The following is a 25,321-nucleotide window of genomic DNA, read 5'->3' on the forward strand; positions in this document are numbered from 1 at the left end:
AATGGAATAGATAACCTTTCTAGGTACCTCTAATTTGAAGATACAGGTATTTTCATCATTTGGAGTAGAGACCATTATTAGAAAATTCTGGTATTGAAAATATTTGAGAAAATTAAGATATCCACATTTCTAAAATATTAGGCCATTGATACACGAGGGATTTCATCCAAACTGAAAAGAAGTAACAGGGCTTTTGGTTGGTTTTAACTGGTTTGGTTGGTAGTAACTAAGCTTGCTAGATTTGGTCTTAGAAAAACTTGCTTGGTCTTGGAAAAACAATGGAAACTCATCTTGAGCAGAAACATTCTTAGAAGATAAAACAAAGCTCATCTCTGGTCTATTCCAAACTGCACTGGTATGAGCCAAACATATCCAATATGAAGAGGACAAGTGAGGTTAAGAGTTCCACTGTAAATCCTGCGACGAAGCTATGCCAGTTGTAGTGACAGGGAAGGTGCTATCAAATAAGAATATAAGTCTCACAGGTGCTGGGCCGAGGTGTCCAGGAACCCTGGAACAAGTGGTAACAGCTGAAGGATAGACGAACAAAGAAAACGATAGCAGTGAGAGAGCAAAAGACACAATGAGAAACAGGGTAGAAGAAATAAAAGACATAAGAGCACACCGTTCAGAGCCATCTCAGCAAAATGTTATTTTTCTCTTCCCAAACATTCTTTTACTTAAAAGAAAACGTTCAAAATGTTTTGGAGCATGAAGAACATTTCATTTATTTTTCCATTTTTTCAGTAAGAAAGTTTGTGAGGTTTTTTTTTCTCATAGTGTCACACCATTGCTAAAGAATTAGAGAACCATACACCACTAGACAAAGACATATATTTCCAGAGAGGACCCATAAAAGTAGGTCAGTTGCAATTTAGGTATGAATTCTTTAAATCCATAATGATGCAAATTGTTAATATTGGGTCAAATGCAGCTAGAATGAGTTTAGTTTTCTAATGGCAGTTCAGCTATTACTAAATCGGATTTGGCCGATCAGAAAAGATAACTTAATCTCATGTCTCCAAAACTAACATAAATCTGAATGTAAAATGCATTTTACAGGGATAATTTTTTTGCTCTCTTTTTCCCCCTTCTACCGAATTTCTGAAAATCAGTGGTGAAGACAACAACAGTTTTTCTCTTCTAAACAATTTCTCGATACATAATTTATATTTTTTTCTAGAATAAATATTGTAATAATTACAGTGATACTATTGCTATTAGTTCATCAAAATAATATGGTAGAATGCTCAGATTGAGTCTAATAAAAACCCAGTTTTATCACCCTGTATTAGGGAACCCAGACAAGATAAATTACATGCAGAGTAGAACTGAATAGGAGGCAATCTCAGTGGAGACCTTATCTGAAAGGCTCCAGGTCTTGAAGTACTGAAAGAATTTTATTATAAGTCTGCACCACTGCACGAAGTCTGTGACAGCATCAAATAGAGCTCTCATTATATTTAAGTTTAAAATCGGAAGAGAAATCCTAGTGCTAAAATCTGAGGATTTCTTCTAAATCAAATGGCAAACAACTACCCATTTCCTTACAGAGGAATATTTTAAGTTTAGCTCTTTGATTCAGAATTGGAAATGATGCTAAAATAGATTTCTGAAAAAACTAAACTATAAACTGTCATATTCCATCCCACTTAACATGAATGAGCAGAGCCTCTAGGATAAACTTGATTAACATAAAAAAGAGTAAAATCTTATTTGTTTCTAGAGAATAAAAGATTTTTTATTTTATATCCCCAAACTGTGTTCATACTTTCCAAATAATAGCACATGTGATTCCTCTAGCTATCACTCAAGCAAATATTTTCATTTTAAAGAAAGTTGCTCCTGTATCTCTTTTCCTAAGGTCTCTTTTTAAAGATTAGTTTTATATTTAGTGATTTAGAACTCACTGTTTAGCCTCAAAGTAACTCTGTACAATCTGAGACTTGGCAGAGGGTCATCTCAGTGGCAACGGTGCTGATAACAGCAATATGAAAATTAAAACGGCAGCACTGACCAGGTGCAGGCCTATGTTATCATTCCATTCTCAAAACCACCTAAAAATTGGTACTCCTGCTACTTCTCTTTTACAGAAGAGGAAATGGACACATATGGAGGTTAAGTAATTTGTTCAGTGTTACACATGTAAGTAAAGCCAGTTCATTATACCCCAGAGCCCACCCACAGTTTCTCTAAGTGCACTTTGTTATTTCTCTACTGCTGAAGAGCACAAAGCTTCCAGACAATGGAAAGAGAATGACCATAGGCTTGAATACTCTGTGGCCCTTACAAAGGCTGAAGATGGACAAAGACCTTGGCCACATTGTAGAATCTGAAGATTGCTAGGCCAGGTCAGAGTCATAGTGAATAAATTCTACCGCACTAGGAGGGTCTTATAAAAGGAATGCTGGCTAAGAGTTCAGGTTCTGGTGTTGGATGAACTAGGAGGGTTCAAATCTCCACTGGTGTGCTCAGTGACTTTGTGACTTAATCTCCTTGACTTAGGTTTCTTCTGCTATAAAAGGAAAACGATAATAGCAGCTATCTCACACAAAGTTGTAAGCTATAATAAAATAATGCATGTAAAGTTTGTATATCAAACTTGATACATCCTAATTCCTAACAATGGTAGATATTACTTTTATGGATTCATAAGAGACTAAGACCTCAGGAACCTAAATCCTACATAGGAAGCACACAGTTTTCCCATATCCATGTCTCTCATACTGAATAGACATCTAAAAGGTCACAGCCTCCTTGGCTAATCACTGATGCCCAAAAAGGGGACTAGGGTGGCCTTAGCCTTGCCATCAGAAAGGAAGGGGACACTACTGACCGAGCTGACGAGGTTGGCTCTGTGACTTGGCGCTGCATGCGGACCCCATGGGCACAATTCTCCTGGACCCCGGGCTGGGTGGAGAGGGGAATGTCCGGGGAGGTGTGGCTTATCTTCATGGAGGAGTCAAGGCAGGGTGTGGGTGGGTCTATGAAGTCCTCACTGTTCTCTTGCTCATTGGTCTCTGTGTCCGTGTAGTTAAGAGGCTCCTGGTTGTTGTCTTTGCTACCAGAGAACAGGCCTCGTTCTCGCCATGGAACCCAGCAGAGTTTCCAAGACACGAAGAGAGACACACCAAAGAGGGCAAGACCACAGGCAGTGACCACGAGGGTCAGCAGGCTCACTGAGATATCTGCAAAGAAGCAAAGATCAAAGGTCAGTGTGACTGTGCCTCCCACATCCACCCATCACACAGTGCAGGCAGAATGACCCTCTCATCCATTCATCCGTAAGGAGCTGGCTGCAGGAGGCCAGGCTGGGAGATATTCCTGGGTCACCTGGTTCTGGGACAGTGACAGCGAGAATTCAGACACAACCAGAAGACCAGTGAGCAAAAACAGAGGGAATAAAACATATCATGAAGGCCATATTTAGAAGAAATAAGCAGCCTGTGACAGGAAGAAACAAGGCATTCCCAGGGGGAAAGGAAATCCCTGTTAAATCCACTGAGACCCCTCCTACAGGCAACATGAGTCATACATGTTTTCTGAACAAGGCACTTTCAACTATTCTGAAAAATCACTGTCATCCCAGAGAGCTACATAATACAATTGCAGAATTAAGTCACAACTTCTTCAAATAAGAAAAACTAAAAGTGCTTTTCTGTTTTTGTCATTAACTTTTCAGGGTTTAGGCAAAATGAAGCCCAAATCTTTTATGGATTTTGCAGCCTCAAGAATACTACTCAGTGGTCAAGTCCTCAGGACTCAGAGCAGAGTGTCATGGTTTGAGATTCCCCAGTAGTAGACCCTGCAAGAGTAAAGGTTGATTTAGATGAAGAAAACACAGATAGGAAAAGTGGGGAAGTGATCCAAAGAAGACAGCCAGTAAATTGTGCATCATCAAGCCAGTTACCACAGAGAGGGACTAGAGGTTAAGTCAGCTGGGAAGAGTTCATATGTCTCAGAGTTAAGAGAGTGAGGGCCTTGGGCTACTTATCTACCAATTCCTTTTAGTCACTGATTTGAGGGCAGCTCTCATCCCAAAGGGCATTAAATATCTTGCATCTCAACCAGTGACACAGTTAGATAAAATGAGCTTTGGTGGCCAGAAAAATCCCTCACTTAAATCAGTGCAGAGGTCATACAGGAAATCAACAGGCAAGTACTGAAGTGGTAAAGGTGAGGGCACAGCACACAGCAGGTAATGAGAGCATCTGCACATGGACCATGGCCCCATGGCCACAAAGTATCCAATGTCTAGTCTTCCAGCTTTCAGCTCAAAGTCTAATTTCCTTCAGGCTATCACACCACTCTATCATAGAGCCAGGAAGGCTAAAGCATCGATCTGAACTAATTCCTGATACTATTATCTTAAATAATACCCCTACCTATCTTTACTGTGCTATACTACATTTAGGAGGCCCAGAGTTTTTGCCTCTATGGTCTATCATTAATATCTGTATTGCTTCCACCCAATTTTTTCTAAAGGTACACTATGTGCCAGGTACCATACTAGCTTGTAATATACAGTGGAGAACATGACACTCCATACCTTCATAAATTCATGCTCTAGTAAAGGAGAAAATCAGAAATTAGTTATTGAGTCCTCAAAATGTCAACTATCCACATCAACATTCTGTGATCTGTGACAAGTTGTATCCCTGCTGAGGCATGCATGGGTCCTTCCTGCAAACCATTTAGTTATAGAATCAAGCTGACCAACTACCATCTGCCTGCTTTTCAACATGATTCTGAAGGCACTTGATCATTCTCAGGAAATGGTACACTGTCTCTTTATGAAGCATTGCTCTTCAGAGAAAGTCAGCTGCTGACTGCTGAAGGAAACAACGTATTTCCCTATGGTTCTCAGTCAGTCTCCGCCCTTGCAATGAAACGATGTTGCATTTCTGAAAACATTGGGATTCCAGTTTCAACCTGGGTGACTGAGCTCAAATCTTTGTCCCTTTTGTTTCCTTAAATCCACTGAAGTGGGATAAGCAATGGAAAAACAAGAAAGGGTAACTGATCCATTTCTGAACCAGTAAGTGAAAGAAATTTCTGAAACTGTTTTGGGAAAAGCCAATCAGCTCTGAATACTCAGCACAGACAAATGAAGAAGCACTGAGATAAAAAGTTCTAAGTACAGGGATGGGAGACAGGGAGAACAGTTGGTGGGGGCAAAGTAAAAGGCACTAAAAATCACACGGCACAGAGCTCCAATATGAGGTGGTGCTCATTTGGCTCTGTAAGCTCATGTAGTGGAGTGGAAAATTTATTAGTGCAGACTTCTGTGAAAGGTCATAATAATGGAGGCATAACTAAAGAGACCCTGTCCAGTTAATCAAACTGTAATAGAAAACAATAATCTCTCTCCCCCAGTCATGTGTAGTGGCACACATCTATAGACCCAGTATTCAGGAGGCTAAGGTAGGAGGATTCCTGCAAGTTAAAGGCCAGCCTGGGCAACACAGTGAGGTCAAGGCCAGCCTGGACTATATAGCAAGATCCTATCTCAACAAAAAAAAAAGTAAAAGCAAAGCAGGGTTTACAAAGCAGTGAAATTCCTTAATATATTCTGTAATGAAGGTAAAACTGCTTCCCTATGAACTATTAATTACTTCAGTGATGTCCTCACAAAGAGACTGCTAGCAAAACACCAGCAGAGCTGGAGGGGGCACGCTGGGTTTAGCAGTGTGAGGTGATAGCTGTATTATTGTTCACTAGTCACTCTCCCCTGCCACAGTGCTCCACTCCATGGGGCCAGTATCAATCCAAGCCTCTGATGTTGGTCCCGGGTGTGTGGCTTGCTCTAGCCAATGGAAGAGCACACGTGGGCTCTCACCTTGTGCAGATTACAGATGATCTTCTAGACTATCTGATTACCACACAAAGACTTACATACACAGGCCCAAAGTCAGGACAAACCTGACCCAGGCCCGGCAACAGAGATGTAAGTGAACCACAGATCCATCAGCAAAACCTAAATATTTGGTATTTTACGTCACTAAAATTTTAAAGGGATTTGCTGCCATAGTAAAAAAAAAATAAAAAAATTTGACTAAGATGGGAGACTATGTAATTTACTATGCAAAGCTGGGATAATTTTAAGAAGGAAAAGAAGTTACATTAATAACCACTGTGCATGGGATTGAGATACTAAGCCTCTGAAACTAGGACATATGATCACCCTAGACTTAGGAATCCCACATGAGCTCTGAGCTCATCAGTTTAGCACCACAAGACATGATTTAGCTTGGCATGAACAATATGCCAAGTAGGTTGATGTCCTGGTAAACTTTTATTTTTTTTTATTAAATTTTTTTATTGGTACATTGTAGGTATACAACACAATTACATTTCTCATTGGGAATTGTACACCTTTACATAATGCATCTTGGTTCTTATTTTTTCCCCATTCCTAGCCCTCCCTTCACGCCCTCCACACTTCCCTATTTACAAAGACTTTATTTCCATTTTGTCCATTTCTCATCATTTTTTCCTTTCTCTTCTTTCCTTTCCCCTGCCCCTCCCACTACCCCTACCCCTTTGGACCTTTTCTTCCTATTTTACATTATCGATTATTCATTCTAACCATTGGTATATTTTAGGTATTCAATATAATGACATTCATCAGTGGAAATTTGCACCTTTACATAGTCTGTCTTGGTTCTTATTTTTCACACTTGCCCAGCCCTCCCTTCAACCCCTCCATTCCTATTTACAAAGATTTTGTTCCTATTTGTCCATTTCCTCATATTAATCCCATTCCCTTCTATCTTTTCCTCTAGCACTCCCAATTCCTTCCCCTTTGCCCCTTTTCTTCCTATTTCACATTACCTACTATGCATTTAGTCCTTATTTACACTTTCAGTTTCTCACACCAGAGAAACTATTCGGGATTTATTCATGCGTGTCCTATTTATTTCACTTAAGAGTATCGCCTCAATGTGGATCCACTTAGCTATAAATGTCTCTAATTTCTCATTTTTTATGGCTGAGTACTACTCCATTTTATAAAAAAAAACACATTTTCTTTATCCAGTCTCCAGTTGATGGGCATTTGGGTTATTTCCAAGTTTTAGCTATTACAAACTGCACTGCTATGAACATGGGCGCACATATATCACTGCGGTATGATTCCTTTAATTCTTTGGGGAAGATCTCCAGGAGTGGAATAGCAGGATCAAATGGGACTTCCAGTCCTAGTTCTTTGAGGTATCTCCATACGGATTTCCACAGTGGTTGCACCAGTCTACACTCCCACCAGCAGTGGAGCAGGGTTCCTCTTTCCCCACAGCCCCACCAGCATTTATTATTGGTTGATTTCATGATAGCAGCCATTTTTTATAGAGTGAAGTGGAATCTCAGCATTGTTTTCATTTGCATCTCTAGAATGACCAGTGATGTTGAACATTTTTTCATGTATTTATGTGCTATTTCTACATCTTTGTCTGAGAAATGTCTGATCATTTCAGATGCCCATTTTTGGATTGGGTCTTTAAATTTGGGAGGTCTGATCTTTTGAAGTTCTTTATAGATTCAAGATAGTAGACCTTTGTCTGAGGAAGAGCAGGTGAAGATTTTTTCCCATATTGTGCGCTGTCTCTTCACACTGCTGGTGGTTTCTCTTGCTGTGCAGAAGCCTTTTAATAAGAAGACATCCCACTTGTTGATTGTTTGTGCTCGTTCATGGGCAACTGAGGTTTTGTTCATAAAATCTTTTCCTACACCTGTGTCTTCAAGGGTTCTACCTAACCTCTGTTCCAACTGGTTCAGAGTTTCTATTTTAATATTTAGATCTTTAATCCATTTTGATTTTAGTTTAGTGCATGGTGAGAGATACAGGTCTAGTTTTAATCTTTGGCAAACTGAAGCCCAATTTTTCCAGCACCATTTATTAAAGAGGCTATCTTTCCTCTAGTGAGGGTGTTTGGCTCCTTTATCGAAGATGACATGGCTGAGTGTGTCTAGCGTTGTTTCTGCATCTTCTAATCTGTTCCACTGGTCCTCAGGTCTGTTTCTTTGCCAGTACCATGCTGTTTTTATCACAGTAGCTTTGTAGTAGAATTGCAGGTTGGGGATTGTGATACCCCCTGCCATGTCTCTGTTCCCTAGAATTGCTTTTGCTATTCTGGGTCTCTTCTTGTTCCAAATGAATTTTTGGATTGTTTTCTCAAGGTCTATGAAGTATGCTGCTGGGATCTCAATTGGAATTGCATTAAATCTATATAGCAGTTTTGGAAGTATGGCCATTTTCACTATATTAATCCTTCCTACCCAGGAGCAGGGCATGTCTGTCCATTTTCTGATACCATCTTCAATCTCTCTTTTCAGAGTGCCATAGTTTTCAGAGAACAGGTCTTTGATTTCTTTCATTAGGATGATTCCTAGGTATTTCAGTTTTTTGGATGCTATTGTAAAAGGAATTATTTGCCCTATTTCTCTCTCAGTGAGTCTGTCATTCGTGTAGAGGAAAGCTATTGATTTTTGTGTGTTGACTTTGTAGCCAGCTACTTGACTAAATTTGGTTATTAAGTCTAGAAGACTTTTGGTGGAGTTCTTGGGGTCTTCTATATACAGTATCATGTCATCTGCAAATAATGACAATTTGACTTCTTCATTTCCTATCTTTATTCCTTTTATTTCTTTCTCTTGTGTAATTGCCATGGCTAATGTTTCCAGAACTATATTGAACAAGAGTGGTGATAGTGGACATCCTTGTCTTGTTCCTGATTTTAGTGTGAAGGATTTCCGTTTTTGACCATTTAGTATGATATTGGCTGTTGGTTTTTCATAGATGGCTTCTATCAGTTTGAGGTAGAGAGCATCTATTCCAATTTTTTGTAGGGTTTTTATCATAAATGCATGTTGGATTTTGTCAAATGCTTTTTCTTCATCTATGGAGATAATCATATGGTTTTTGTCCTTGGCTCTATTGATATAGTGTATTACATTGATTGATTTTCATATATTGAACCATCCCTGCATCCCTGGGATGAATCCCACTTGATCACGGTGTATGATCTTCTTGATGATCTTCTGCATTCTGTTTGCCAGTATCTTATGAAGGATTTTTGCATCTATGTTCATTAGTGAGATTGGCCTATAGTTCTCTTGTTCAGTTGGATGTTTCTCTGCTTTGGGGATCAAGGTGATGCTTGCTTCCAGGAATGAATTTGGAAGTACTGCTTCCCTTTCAATTTCAGTGAAGAGTTTAAAGAGTAGTGGCAGCAGTTCCTCTCTAAATGTCTTGTAGAATTCAGCAGTGAAGCCATCAGGGCCCAGGCTTTTCTTAATTGATAAGATTTTAATTACATTTTCAATTTCATTGGTTGATATTGGGTTGTTCAGAATTTTTAGTTCTTCGTTCAACTTTGGCAATTCACATATATCTAGGAATCTGTCCATTTCTTCTGTGTTGTCCATCTTATTGGTGTATAGGTTCTGGAAGTAGGTATTGATGATCCTCTGGATTTCTGCTGGGTCTGTTGTTATTTCACTCTTTTCATTCCTAATTGCATGGATTTGGGCCTTTTCTTTCCTTTTTCTGATAAGGTTGGCTAAAGGTTTGTCAATTTTGTTGATTCTTTTGAAGAACCAGCTCTTGGCTTCATTGATTTTTTGTATCATTCTCTTAGTCTCCATTGCATTGATTTCTCCTCTGATCTTTATAATTTCCTCCCTTGTATGAACTTTGAGTTTGTCCTGCTCTTCTTTTTCTAGGAGCTTGAGGTTCAGCAACAGGTTGTTTAATTGGGCTCGTTCTGTTTTCCTAATATGCATATTCACTGCTATGAATTTCCCTCGTAAGACTGCTTTCATTGTGTCCCATAGATTCTGATATGTTGTATTGTCATTGTCATTTAATTGAAGGAACTGTCTGATTTCTTCTTTAATTTCCTCTGTGACCCATTGGCTATTCAAAAGTGCGTTTTTCAATTTCCACGTGTTTATGAAATTGTTCCAGTTTCTTGTGCTATGGATTTCCAATTTCATCGCACTATGGTCTGATAATATACAGGGGATATCTTCAATTCCTTTGCAATTACTTAAACATGTTCTATGTGTGAGTGTGTGGTCTATATTGGAGAATGACCCATGTGCAGCTGAGAAGAATGTGTATTGATTTTGTGTGGTGTGGTGGAAGACTCTGTAAACATCTGTTAAGTTCATTTGTTCAAGAGTTCGATTGAGTTCTAGTATTTCATTACTTATTTTTAGTCTAGTTGATCTATCTACTTGTGACAGTGGGGTGTTGAGGTCCCCTACTACAATTGTATTAGTGCACATACGACTTTTCATGTCCGTTAGTATTTGTTTTATATAGTTGGGTGCACTAGTGTTTGGTGCATAGATATTTATTATTGTCATCTCTTCCTCTTGGATTCTTCCCTTTATAAGGATGTAGTGTCCTTCTTCATCTCTCTTAATCAGTGTTGGTTTGAAATCTACTTGATCTGCAGAGAGGATAGCTACTCCTGCTTTTTTTCGGGTTCCTGTCGCATGGAGTATTGTCTTCCACCCTTTAACTTTCAGTCTATGAGTTTCCTTTTGAATTAAGTGTGTTTCTTGTATGCAGCATATTGCTGGATTTTGCTTCTTGACCCATTCTGCCAGTCTATTTCTTTTGATTGGTGAATTGAGACCATTAATGTTGATGGTTATAACTGAAACGTATTGACTTGTCATTGTCATGGCTTTTTCTTTTTGTTGGGTTCTTCCCTTTACATTTAATTTCTTGTCATGCCAGATGGGTTCATTCTGCTTTGCTTCCTGGGGTTGTGATCCTCAATGTCTCTTCCTAGGATATTGTGTAAAATTCTTTGGAGTGCTGGTTTGGTATTCATGAAGTTGCTAAGGTGCTCTTTGTCATGGAAGTATCTTATTTCTCCATCAATTTTGAAAGATAGTTTTGCAGTGTACATCAATCTGGGTTGGAGGCTGTTTTCTTTTAGGGCTTGGAATATGTCACTTCAAGCTCTTCTTGCCTTGATGGTTTGTGTTGAGAAGTCTGCTGTGATTCTGATGGGCTTTCCTTTGTATGTGATTTGTTGCTTTTCTCTGACTGCTTCGAGAACTTTGTTCTTCTGTTGTGCTTCTCGAATCTTAACTATTATATGCCTATGTGCAGATTTTTTTGATCAAGGCTATTTGGAGTCCTATATGCCTCACTTATCTGTATATCAAACTCTTCTCCCCTGCTTGGGAAGTTTTCTGCCATTATTTCTGTGAAGAGATTTTTTATGTCATCTCCACTCTCTCTTGTTTCTTCATTGAGCCCAATCAGTCTTATGTTACTCTTCTTTGCATCATCTAGCAGCTGCTGGATTGATTTCTCATGTTCCCTTATAATTTTGAAGTAATTTTTCTTTTCCTGGTCATTAATTGCAATCTTATCTTCTATATCTGAAATTCTGTCCTTACATTGGCTCATTCTGCTGTGTAGACTTTCAATGGAGTTTTTCATGTCCTGGAAATCTATTTGCATCTGTTTTATGGATTCCATTTGTTTCTTATGTTGGGATTCCATCATGTTCCTCAGCTCTTCTCTAGACTTATTAATCATGTCTTGCACTAGGAGTACAATTTCTCCTGTTATGTGAGAAATTATTTCTGATTTCATTTTTTCCAGATGCCCTTTTGTTGCCAGTTCAGTGGGTCCAGGTGGTTGAGTATCAGAGTGTTCCATCTCATTTCCCTTTGGGGTTGCTGTAGGTGATCTGGAAGTCTGGTTTTGAGACTTATTTACATGTTTTCTCATTTCGACTGGGGCGGGGGGCTGTTAGCTCCTGCATGGATTACCTCCTCTGAGCTGGGAGAGGTGGGACAGGGGCAGGGAGCAGCAGTAGGGATGGTGACCCAAAAGCCCTTTCCTGTGGGCTGGGAGCAGCGGGAGGGATGGTGGCCAGGAAGCCCCTTTCTCTGGGCCAGGAGCAGCGGGACAGAAGGTGGCCCAAAAGCCCTTTCCTCTGGGCTGGGAGCAGCAGGAGGGATGGTGACTGGGAAGCCCCTTTCTCTGGTCCAGGAGCAATGGGACAGCGGCTCTGAAGCCCCTACCTCTGGGCCGGGAGCAGCGGGACTGATTACCTTGGTCTGGTGGTCTGGTGTCCTCTGTGTCTTTGTAGTGTGGAACCAGGTGGCTGCCTGTCTGCATCAGGGTGATTTGGCGTCTTCGGTGCAACTCAGAACCTGGGTAGGGCGTGCACGGACCTTCCTGTGTGCAGCGGGCTGATTCGGCGTGTCCCTGGTCAACTTTTAGTAGTAACCATAGGGCCTCTGACCCCGCTCAAGAACAATTCTAGCTTATTAGTTCATTTCTGGCATATACAACCCAAAAGCAGCTTGCTCACAAGTCCAGTCACAAAGAACCTTGACAGCAGAGAGCTTGTCCATTTCAACACTAAATGACAAGAGTCTCAAACAGTTCCTAGTACACAGAAGGCATTCAACAAATGGTGACACTCCCTGGAGGAGCTCTACAGCTGCCTGCTTTGTCAACTGTGAATTATGATTGTGTAGGTTGTGGCCTGTAAACTCTGGGGGACTGGTACAGTCAAAGTCTTACAGATTTCTGTGGATATAGTTATTGCAAGAACTTTCTTACAAAGAGCAAGACTATATTTTTCTTATTCACACAAAGATGGCATGTGAATTAAGAGTGTGCCAGAGAATGCTTGACCTGCCAAGAAAAGCCAATGGTAGCCGACACTGCCACACCAGCCACTAAGTGTAATCATCTGGACTTGCTACAAATAACTCAGTGTGCCCTCTCCATACTACATTTGTGCTTTTCTCTCTTTTTGTTAGAAAAAAATTAAGGCCGCCCCGCCCATTCTCCCCACCTCAGACCTCTGAACTCAGCAAGGGGAGATAGAAAGCCACCTCAGAGTTACAGAATAGTTTTATTTAGAAAGAGAGAATTTATTTCTTAAATTAGATAGTAAGTATGTGGTTGTTTCATTACTAATCTGTAAAGGATATGAGTTCATTATATCAACTCTAGTATTTATGGTACATTATATAGACAAATTAAAAACAATAGTAATAATAAATAATGAGAATATTTTTAAAGAATAGAACCAGCATAATTGGTCCTCTTGTCCAAGGGTCAAGGAAATAGCAAGATGGTTATTCAGGAATTAAAGGACATAAACAGCACACCACTTCTGATTTCAATCCCTGGAGGTGTCACTGATTTGGGGGCTGACTATACAGAACATGAAACCATAGCAAAAGCTATGTGCAGTGTACCTTTTTCAAGGGGGAAACGTGAGGTGAATCCCCTGCAATTAGACCCTAGCCACAGCACACAATGTAGCACAACGATGTCTCTGCAGACCACACTCAACACTTTGCGACATCTATGGATTCAGCAACATCCCAGCTGGACCTGTAAACCTAAAAGAACCTACTTGTCTTGAAATGACAACTACAAGTATTATTGGCCAGTGAGTGAGAAACCTGAACATTCATACCCTGCTGAGGGACTGAGGTATAATAGCTGCCCTCCTAAACCATGAGGGGCCCAGGAAAAATACATGAATGGACAATAAGAGTCATGGGACAAATGGGGACTGTGAGTCAGCAGCTCAACAGAAGTTAACCAAGCTGAGCCATCAGAATAAATAGTCCCTGACATGAAACAAATGAAATCAAGAGGCAAATTAATTTCTGTACTGAGATTTATGCAATTGAGGCTAGAAAAAGAAGTATGGCTGTAGAAGTAACCAGAAACAGACACCCTTGAGATCTCATCTCATTCAGAAATAAAATATCACAATTGCCCAAACCAAAGAAAACTTCAACAAAGTCAAGAAACTTGACTGAATGTGAACCAAGAACATAGTAACAAAACACCCCAAATACAAGAAACCTAAACAAAAAATATAGGACAGGATATTTTCTAGGAAATCTATTGTTTAAAGTTTTTAAGATTAGAATAAAAGAAAATGAAGGTAAAAGTTATAAAAAATTAAAATTCTCCAGAACTGAAGGACAAATTGATAGGGATCCACTGAGCACCTACAATAAAATACTATACTACAACTTTAAATGCATTATTGTGAAGTTTCAAAACACCAAGATTAAAGAAAATTATAAACCTTAAGAGACAAAAATCATAAAAGCACAAAGAAATTAGATCATACTGGCATCAGACTTCTCATGAAAAATAGTAAATAATGAAATGTCTGCAAGCTTCTGAGAAAGAAAAAACTACATCTGATTTAGAATTCTTCACCCAGACACGCTATCAATAAAGTATGAGAGTTGCAAAGGTCTTTATTATGTCTACAAGAAGTCAGAAAGATTACTTTGCAAGCATCTGTCATACGAAGTTACTTGAGGATTATTGTAGGAGATTAAAATGAGACAGGAGTTATAATATACAGGAAAAAAATGTGCTTTACTCAGGACATCAGTGAGACAGAGTCCCAGCACAGGGGCTGAGCCCAGAGAAGAGCCAGACCATCCTGGAGCAGTCATATAATTAAGCATCTAAAACCACTAAATAGTTAAACATACGTGAATCAAGAAATATTTGAACTAGCAATCTAATATTATAAATTATTGTTAATAACTTCTAGACTCAAATTTTATAATTGTATGGTGATTATATTTTATAGATACATATGGAAATATTCAAGTGATATGATGTCTAAAATTTACTTCAAATTAAAAATGAAACAACACTGACCATGAGTTGATTAGTTAATGAAACTGAGTTTTGAGTAGGTGAAGTTTGTTATATTGTTCTCTCATTTTTGAATATATTTGACAATTTTCTAATGGAAAGTAAAAATATAATGTGCTTAAATTAAGTACCAGAAAATGTCAATCCCTGGCATCAATCTTATTTACTTGGTTTTGGGTGAGGTCTAACATTTCTTCTTCTTTTTTTTTTTTTTGGTTTTTGACACAGGATCTCGCTGTGTAGTTCAGGCGGGTCTTGAACTCACTATGTAGCCCAGGCTGGCCTCAAACTCGCAGCAATCCTCCCGCCTCAGCCTCCCAAGGGCTGGAATTACAGGTGTGTGCCACCACACCCGGCTCTTGTATCTCCATTTTTAACAAGCATCTCAAATCTCAAACAAGTCTGATACAGATGGTCTATTGATAACACTGAGTAAATCTAGGTACAGAGAGAGAGAGAGAAAGAGAGAGACAGGGAGAGAGAGAAAAAATATGAATTAGAATGAGAATGAGAGAACACAAGCATTCCTGATCTTAAGACAACTGTGTTTTGGGGGCTAATGTAGATAACACTGGCAAATTTGTTTAGGAAATCAGGCCTTAGAGAACTTGAGGATATCACATGGTGCCTGGCAGGGAAAGTGGTAATGTGATTAGGTAGAGGAAACAGGCAAGACCACACAGCTCTGAAGATGAGATGTTAAATGTTTCCAGGAACTGGACCAATGAGGAAACACTGTATTAGAATTAACCAGAGGGATCATCTAGGATATCCTTCGTGAGAATTCCCTTATCAACATCTCTTTTATGTGACTACAAATTCTCCATTTAATACTTCATTTCCTGTGTTTTTGAATTGTTCAGAATGAAGTATTTCTTATTTTTGCAACTTAAAAGGTTAAACAATTTTTTTTTTTTTGGTACCGGGGATCAAACTTGGGTCCTTGCGCTTGCGCAGCAGGCAGCGAAACCACTGAGCTAAATCCCCGGCCCAAGGTTAAAAAATATTATTGTGAACCTAAAACTGCTCTAAAAACCAAGTCTATTCAAATGAAAGTGAAGAGAAAGAACGCAGGGTACAAGGGGGGAAGAAGAGGAAGAGAAGGAGGAACTGCTGAATTTAAACATCACAGAATTCTAGAGTTATCTAGTAAAGGAGAATTTAGCTCCATACATACCTTGGTAGGCTAGAGGACATGTTCCAAACTGTGACCCTGAAACATGCAGTAACAGCTTTGGTGACTGAGCTTAATTTGTCTTGGAAATGCAATCCTGCAAAGACACTGCTGTGTAATTACATCGTAGGTATCACAGCACACTAGTTATGATCACAGATCCTCCAGTCACACAGTCAAGATCTGCATCCCAAAATGAACTGTGCAACCTTAGATAAATATCTGTATCTCCTTTTATCATAGTAATGTTAGGATCATATCAGTCTCTATCTCTTGGGGTTGTAATGAGTACTTATGAAGGTACTGGTGCTCAATAAATCTGTTGCTGGATCTTGTTTTTCCATGGATCTCAGGATCAAGCTGTTCCATATACCGACTTATTCTTATCACCAATAAGTGGTCACCTCGGTTACTAATTAATGAGGCCTCCTGCAGCTTTATGAAATGAGCTGGCATCATGCAAATATCAAGTACTCAATCAGTGCTTAGTGAACTGAATTACTGAAGAGAAGAGAAGGACCTCCTTTTGTACAACTGATATTTGCTAAGAACTAAACTAGGGGCAGAAAATAAATGAAAAAAGTCTTTGCCTGCAAGAAACTACTAATCAGAATTTCAATGGGGGTATTCACAATTCACAGAGTACCACGAAAGCCCAGAAGTCAGGGATACATACCAAGTCTGGGATTCAGAGGCTTCCTATAAGATTTAAGAGAGAAGCCAGTACCAAGGAGTAGTAGTAGTTAGGGTAACACATACTATACCTCGGTTCACGGACACTTTTGTTTGTGAACAAGTTGTTCTGCAAACAGAAGCATTTGGCAAAATTTTGTTTCTGTTCATGCATTCTGCATAGTGACAAACATGACCATGGCCATCTTTCCTGCACACATATGAACATGGCCATCTTTTCCAGAATCATGGAACAAATAAGGTTTGTGAACTGAGATACCACTGTACCTAAAAATACAGCACTACATAATAAATGGGTAGAAACAGGAAGAATTCTGAGATGCATGTTAGAAAAGGCCTACATCAAATCACTGAATGGACCAATGAAGGTGATTTTGTTAAGAACTAGGAAAGAAAAAGATGGGAGTTGTAGACAAAGCCCCAATCTTCATAGAGAATACCTAATTAAATAGGAAGAATTGTTGATAGAAATATGAATAGTAAAAACTGTTCTGATGAGATCTCAAATGGCAATGAGGAACAAGCGATCAGAAACTGGATGAAAGATGATTCTTCTTATAAAGCGGAGAAGCACTTGGGCTGAACTGTATTCCTTTTCTATTATTTGTTGAAGATAGAACTTATAAAGCAACAAATCGTATATGTAACTGAACTTACTTCTAAGCAAAATGTTAAAAGGTGTGGCTCCTGACTAGTAAGAATAAAATTAGAGAAGAAAGACATCACTTAAAGATAAAATTATTAAGCAAAAAGGAGCTAGAACTTAAAGATTTGGACAATTCTCATCCATCCGTATTGTAATAAAAAAAAAATTAGAAACCATGTTTGGAAGACAGCATAAGTGTGTGGCCAAACAATTTTTAACAGTGAAATTAATATAAGTGTGACCCACAAATTTTACTAGGCACCACAGCTGGAAAACTGCCAGTTTTGAAATGAAGGGGAAGGAAATGGGAAGGAACAAAAAAGGCTGTTAGACTTGGATTTTACAGGATGAGGCAACAGAACTATTCAGCTGGAAATGTGCCTCGTTCTTCAAAATGAGGAAGAATGACCCTGAAGAAGATTCAGAGATCATCTGGTCTACCTTCTTGATTTCTGAAGATTAGATCACCTCCACTCAAAGTCATGGGGAGGGTTGCCTAGAGGTGCGGATGTGGGGCCACCTGGCAAAGCTCTGGAGATTCAACTCATGTTTGGCAAAGGTGAGAAAGCAGGGGCATAGCCCTATGTGTCCAGGAGAAGGGATCACTGCCCCATGTATCCAGAGAGTAAAACCTCAGCCCAGTGAGCCTGGAGGAAAGAATATTGAGCCAAAAAGAATCATTTTGAGCCTTCAGGCCTCACGGAGTTTTGCTCATAATTTGGACTTACTTGGGACCTCTTATCCCTTTCTTCTTTCTTCCTTTTGGAATGGAAACATCTACTCTATGCCTGCCCCACTATTGTATTTTGGAAACATTATAACTTGATTTCACAGGTTTACTATTAGAAAAGGAATTTGCCTCTGGATGAATCATGTCTTGAATCTCACCCATATCTGATTTAGATGATACTTAGGTGACACTGTGGATTTAAGACATAAGCGTTAATATTGGAACAAGTTAAAACTTTTGGAACTTTTAGAATGTAATGAATATATTTCACTTGCAAGTGAAAAGGATATGGACTTACAGGGACTGAGGGCCTAATGCCATTGACTGAATAGTTGCATCCCCTCAAAATTCATTGGTTAAATTCTAACCCTCATGTGCTGACATTAGGTGGTAGAGTCTTTGGGAGTGATAAGATTAGTGCCCTTATAAAAAACACCCCAAAGAGTTTCTTCACCCTCTTGTCATGGGAGGACACAGTGAAGAGATGGTCACCTGTGGGCCAGGAAGCAGGCTCTCACCAAACACTGTAGCTCCTGGTAATGTGGTCTTGGACTCTGGCCTCTAGAATTGTGAGAAATAAATTTCTGTTGTTTATAAGCAACACAGTCTATAATATTCTGCAGCCTGGACTGACATCATAGGTGAGCAGTGAGCCAATTATTACTTACAAACACTTCTCATATACAAAGATCAAATCCAGGCCATATGGCTATGTGGTCTAAAGACTTCACCAGGAGAAACAGGACCACAAAGGCTACTTCACAAAGTAGCCTAGAAAACAGCTTGCATATTCCCATGGACCTAGTCCCAGCTTTGCAACATTTATATTTTGTGATCACGGGTAAGTCATTGCCCTGCTACCGTCTTCTTAATCTGTCCTAAAGAACCTGGACAGGGCTCTCATATTCTATGGTTCTTGTGAAACTTCCAAGTGACCTTGGATTTGCAATAATGTCTATATCTAGGGCAAAAGCCATTATGATAATTCCCATTAGCGAGCTTGGAACACTATCCTACTGGAGGCTATGATTTAGGGCCATTCCTAGTTTTTATTCTTGGAGCAGACATAAGGTTCTCTTAGCAGTGGCTCAGGGTGAAAATTGCAAGGATTAAGGAGCATTAACTTGGGCCTGCAGGGAGCACACCAATATTGAGATACTGAACCAGGTAAACAGAGCACACAGCTGCCTTAACTCTAAGAAATCCATGCATTAGTAAAATGAATTAGATCATGGAAACTGGCAAACAGCATCAATTTTATTATTTTGCGACAGATATAAAGAAATAATCACCTGTGTTACTGTTTAGATCTCAAACGTCCCCCTAAAGTCTCACATGTTCCGTTAGGGCTTCAAAAAGGTGATTGGATTATGGAGGTGCTACTCATCAGTGGATTTCATCCACTGATGAATTCAGTCGCTGAATGCACCATTAGGAGGTGCAACCTGGTTGGAGGCAGGTCACCGGGCTGTGACATGGAAGGGTATGTTCCTTCCCACTCCCTTCCCACTCAGCTTCATGGCTGCCATGGGACGAGCCACTGTCCTCCACCAGACCCTTCCACCATGCCATTTCTGCCTTGGACCCAGCTGACTTTGGACTGAACCCACTGCAAATGGAAGCCAAATAAACCTCTCTTCCTTTAGGTTGTGAATGTTGGGTATTTTGTCCCAGCAACGGGAAGTAGCTAAGGTGATCTGTAACAGGACTGTGTGTCGGGCCCTCACATCCTCTCTTCAGAAGCTTCTCAGATGACTCTGCCTGTGTAACTAAGCAGCTGGCCTAAAATTAGCATTGAAAGAACACTTTCTGTTGCACCTTCTATTTGCAAAATGCTGTCTCATGGGTGTACCAGCTCCCTTCACACTGGTGTTGCTGCCCCTGCCTTGGCCAAATGGGGCAGGGACTACTGAGGCTGTACAGGGGCTGAAGCCATAAAAACGTTCAAAGCTAGATTTTGGCTCTTATGTCCATAATCCCTGACCTTCGAAGTACCTGAGCTCTGCTATCGACATAAAAAGAGGGCTCAAGAGTTAAGATCAGGTTTGCTACTGTGTTCCCACTCTCATTTTACTTGGTTACCCCAGAAAGTCATTTAATTGGGGGAAACAACTATTTTAAAGAATATTTTACCATTCATTTAATTGGAAGTGTTAATGAAATCCACAATTTTTCTGTATCATGGAATTCTGTGCAGAATAAATGGGTACACTCAGATGTGCTAGGAACCTTGTGAATAGAAAACCCAGTATACAAAAGATTTTAGACAATGGGAGACATCTGTCTGAAAAGAACAGTTAGGGTTTAGATATAAATGCCCCCTAAATGTCTCATTGTTCAGAGGTGGGGTTTTGGAAGTTGATTAGATCATGAAGGCGCTATACCCATGAGTTCATAACTGAATGTGTGTTGGGAGGTAGGGCCTGGTCAGAAGCAGGAGGTCATGGGGGGCATGACATGGAAGGATGTCCCCAGCTCCTCCTCCTCTCTCTCTCCTTCCCGGCTGCCATGGGTGAAACAGTTTTTCATTTTCCTCTGCCATACCCCTTCACCATGCTATTTCTGCCTAGTCTGAAACTGTGAGCCAAAATAAAGCTCTCCCCCTTTAAGTTGTGGGTGTTGTATAATCTGTCCCAGCAACAAGAAAATAACTAAGACAAAAACACCTTGAAATAAAACTCAAAAACATAGGGGGATAGGAAACAGGCAAAATGGGTCAGCAACCCTCCTTGGTGTACCCACAGAAAATGAGTCTTGCCCTACCTAGCAGTGCAATGTGGGGCTACAGGGCGGTGGGAAGTTGGTATCTGGAAATGTGGTTTCCAGTTGTCATATGCTAGGAGACTGTACTGCCTGTGACATCTTATGATGCCTCGCCTGGCTGTGCACTTGTATCTGTATAAATTTATCATAGTGCTTTCATAGTATTTCTTGACATTCTTTTTAAGAATGCTGCATTGGCCCAATACACCTCCCACAGGACCTTTTCCAAACTTTTTCAGTTGAAGTCTTTTACTAGGCCATATCTGATCTTGCTTTGATCCAATTTATGTTTAATCTCTCATCTACCCTGTGAAACAAGATCAAAAGGTTGCTGACAACCACTTTTGTGCATAAACATTTAGAAAAATTCATAGAGCAATATATAATGTAGGATGCTTCCTCCCATTCTTGGCTTGCATGAGGAAAGCTCAGGTTCAGTCCTTCCTTCCCATTTTCCTTGACACTCCCAAGTGCATAGGGCACGGTGCAGTACTGGGAGGTTTACTGTGGCTCTAGACTCCAGAATTAGGCAGTTTTCCCTCCTGGTTCTTCTTCAGACACTGGTGGATGCCTTCAGAACAGGGCCTTGATCTTAAACATCCGGACTAGCTGAGAGCAGACTGCACATGTGCTCTGTGTGAGCTCTGCCTATACTGGTGTGGGCAGAGGGCTCCCAGGCTTCTACTGGTGTGGCAGTTATGCCTGTTTAACTTGATCGGCTTGAGAGCTGCCCAGGGGATTAGTGGAACATATTTATGGGCATGTCTGGGTGGGTCATGGAGATGTGACCTTGGGTATTATATCTGGTCCCTTACCCCTTCCTCTCTGATAATGTCCCCATGATCTGCTTCCTGGTTGCCGTGAACTAAGCATCTTTGTTCTGCCATGCTTTCTGCCATGATGTTTCTCCTTTGCAGCCAGTTGACTATGGACTGAATCTGCAAAATCATGAGCCAGATTAAACTTCTCCTCCTTTAACTTCTGGATGTCAGGTATCGTGTATCTGTGATGGGAAAGCTCACTAATACAACTGACATGAAGGGAACAAAATGGAGAGGAATTTTTTTTTCAGAGCACAAAAGTTGAACGAAAGGCAGGATACATGAATAATGACCTGAAGACCAAGTGTACATACTTGTTTTAAACAAATATGAGACACTCTCCAGAGTCCTGTAATATTTCTCTTTTTTTTTTTTTTTTTTTGGTACCAGAGATTGAACTCAGGACCTTGCACCTTTGAGGCAGGCACCGGAACCACTAAGCTAAATCCCCGGCCCCTAGCTGTAATATTTCTTGAAAGAGAGAGCAGAGCTCCTGGTGAGTCCTGGGGAATTGTTGGGGACAACAGGATAGTGAATTGTATGTATGAGTATCTGCAAGTTGTTCAGGTGCTAGGTACACTAGCTCACAATTCTGGCTCTAAAACAATATTTTCTCTTCTAAATTGAGGCTTTTAAAATTCTATACTCAACTCAGTATTTGTACATGATGCATTTTCTAGTCAGAGATCCTCTTGAAATATCTGACTAAAACTGGCATATGTCCTAACATTTGGGTTATAAATCCTGTATCAGGGAACTATAAAATTTTTATTTATCACTCTAAATCCATGCTCCTCTACAGCTTGCCCTGTTTTGGGCCATTCATATTTGATCCATATGAAATATATCAAGGGTCTCCCTTGCCTTTTGTTTCTGTTAAGTTCAGCAGATAGGAGTTCCTATTGGAAAATTGCAGGGCAAAAGAAGAGAGCAGTTAGTGCACACATTCCCCCAGCTATCTTTCTGCCAAGTCACTATGGTGCACATGCCCCTCCACTGACAGCCACGCTTCCTCTCTGGGTTCTTTCAGGCCTATGTGTAATGACATCTTCCAATATTCCTGGCCCTAGAGTACTCCACGATCCTTTGCTGTTTCCCTCAAATTTTAAGCACATCTTTGTAAAATGCCCTTGTATTCAACTCTCCTCAAATTACCTACTTTGAACATATTGCCTGTTTTCACTGAGACCCAGACTGATTCACTGTAGAATTGTTTTCTATTCTGGGCTCTACCTCTAGTTACCCACTTAACCTTATGGAATTTGTACTCATATCTGGGCCTGAGATTCCTAATGTACAAAATGAGATGTGACAAGACAGAAGGGGCTTCTAGATTTTATATTCTCAAATGAAATGAGAAATTCTACCATTAAAGTATCTCGACAACTCACCACAATGTCTGCCACACAGGAGGCACTCCATGTTTGATGAATAATAAAATTCTAAGCTATGTATCATTTTCATTTTATATCCATTCCTTACTCCACTAACAATGTGCTTCAGGAAAAGGAACTCCCAAAGAAGCTGTGTGTTTAAGTGTACAGAGAGCCAGATTTAAGATTATTTGTTCATCATGATTAAAATGATATAATATTTCATGCTTTTCTGAACATTTAAGACTCCATGGAGGCAGTACAGCATAGCAGAAGGAGCATGGGCCCTGGAGACAGGCATCATCTATTAAATTAATTCCACAACACATTGTATTGAGCTCTTCTTATGAAGATATTATGTGACTGTGGGAACAGTGACCTATAGACAGTATGCAAGAGAAATGACATCTTCAGGAGAAGCTCTTTGAGCTGGCTGATGTTTCCAAATAGTCTTGCCTCTATGGCCAAGACTAATCCTGGAAGAACCTCTACTAAGAAACACTGCTCAGCCACAAGGCTGTTTAGAAGCAAACCACAGAGAGAATTCCGATTCATAGTCTTCTCTACTCTTTTCTTCTTCGTTTGGCTTGAAACCTGGTCCATGGGTAAAAGCACAGACACTGTTCCAATATATGATCCCTTACTAGTGTGGACCATCATACCTCAAATCCAAATATACTCCCGGGTTATACATGCGCCTGGACTAAAGCATGATCAGGCTTAGACCACTGGTAACTGATTCAAAGTATGAGTTCTTGTACCTTTGTATTTAACTATCAACTTCCCACAAACTATATGATTTGAAGTCAATTTCCTTTTAGCAAATATTTCATGCTACCAAAATTAAAGTCGTTTCTTTTAAATCATTAATTTTTACTAGTAGTCATGCATAGCAAGTGGCATTTACGTATCATCATAATGATTAATAATAGTGGTATATGACCAAGAAGTGTAATAATTGTTCTAAGGAATATTGGTAAAGAAAGAAAATAACTTAAGATTCAACAGAACTTATTCTTAACTCTAACTAGAAGATACACAGGATATCTATTCTCAGAGTCACTAATGTTTTCCTTAGACCTATCCTCTCTCTTCCTGAGTTGCAGAAATTCTGCATAACATGCAGCAGGCAGAGCCGTAGCTATGATGAGCACTGATGATTTTTCCCAAGACATTTCTACAATCTCACTTCTTTAAAAACTTCTTTAAAAATATGGTTGTTTTCCACATTTAAAAAATATATAGGAAAATATACATAACACAAAAATTTACCACTTTAAAGTGTACAGTTCAATGGATTAAATATATTCACATTACTGTACTAACATCACTATCATCAGTCTCCAGAAGTTGTTTGCCATCCCATACTGAAATTCTGTACCCATTAAATATTAACTCTACATTCCCTATGCCTCCAGCCCCTGGTAACCACTGTCAACTTTATGACTGTGATAAATTACACTGGTTACCAGACAGGTGTTTCACCTTGCAAAGGTGCATGGAGAAGAAGTGGTGGCTGAGAGTACAGGCAGGCTGCTGCATAAATGCTGCATGAAGAGGAGAGACTGGGAGAACATCTCAAATGATGCTCTGGAGACTGAGGTGGGGAAGGGGGTTACAAAAAGATGCTTTGTAACATTCCCCAGATCCTCTGGCCCTGGATGAAAATGTGCCATACTGAGGGTGCACAGAACTTCTCATTCCCTTTTGGGGTCCAAGGAGTATTACTATGTGATACTCTCTATACAAATACAGTGCTACATCAGTTCACAAACTGAATTCGCTCCACAATTCTGGTCACAAACCAAACTGGACAAGAACCAAATCAGATTTCCCCATAAGATCAACACTGAACCTAACCATTGAATTTGATTCAGCTTCTTGTCCAACTCGGTTTGTGACTAGAATCGTGGAAAGAATCAAGTTCATGAACCAAAATAACACACATAAAAAAACAGTAAATCAAAGCTCAGATATTCCCATCAGATAACTTAGGAAACAGTAACAAAGAAATGGGATGAAAGCATGAGGTGTCTGACATATTGTTTTGAGAGTTTCCAGATCTTTTCTATGATTTGTTAGAAACTAAAAGGGAGCCTTCATTTTGTTGTCCTGAAAAAGGAAAAAGTTGTAATTAAGTGTCATCACTATTAATCAAGTTTGAAAAAAATTGGGATGCAGATCATCTCAAGGGAAAAAGTAATGACCAGGTTGGGAGTAAGAAGCTTGTCTATGATAGAGCACCTTCCCTACTTTCTAAAACAGGGAGTGATTTCGAGTTTTGTACAGACCTTTGTATAATTAAAGACAGAGAGCTGAGAAAACTGTGAACAATAAAGTCTGACTGTTACTTAATGCTTTCTTGAGAAGAACGTAGACTTTCTTGAATGAAAACTCTATTGGGTTGATGTTGATCAAAGAGTTCTAAACCT

The 25,321-nt window shown here is 39.8% G+C and overlaps 1 protein-coding gene across 1 annotated transcript in view; it reads right to left on the reverse strand.

Moving 5' to 3' along the window:
* Positions 1-25,321, reverse strand: part of Syt9 (synaptotagmin 9) — a 177,841-nt gene that overhangs the window by 118,956 nt on the left and 33,564 nt on the right. The window contains exon 2 of the mRNA XM_087211398.1: positions 2,837-3,188. Within this exon, the coding sequence (XP_087067524.1) occupies positions 2,837-3,188 (352 nt within the window). The remainder of the gene's footprint in view (positions 1-2,836; positions 3,189-25,321) is intronic.

Source organism: Heterocephalus glaber, unplaced genomic scaffold, assembly GCF_053883595.1.
Source record: "Heterocephalus glaber isolate CG9 unplaced genomic scaffold, H.glaber_assembly_v1.0 deba00001428, whole genome shotgun sequence".
Lineage (NCBI taxonomy): Eukaryota > Metazoa > Chordata > Mammalia > Rodentia > Bathyergidae > Heterocephalus > Heterocephalus glaber.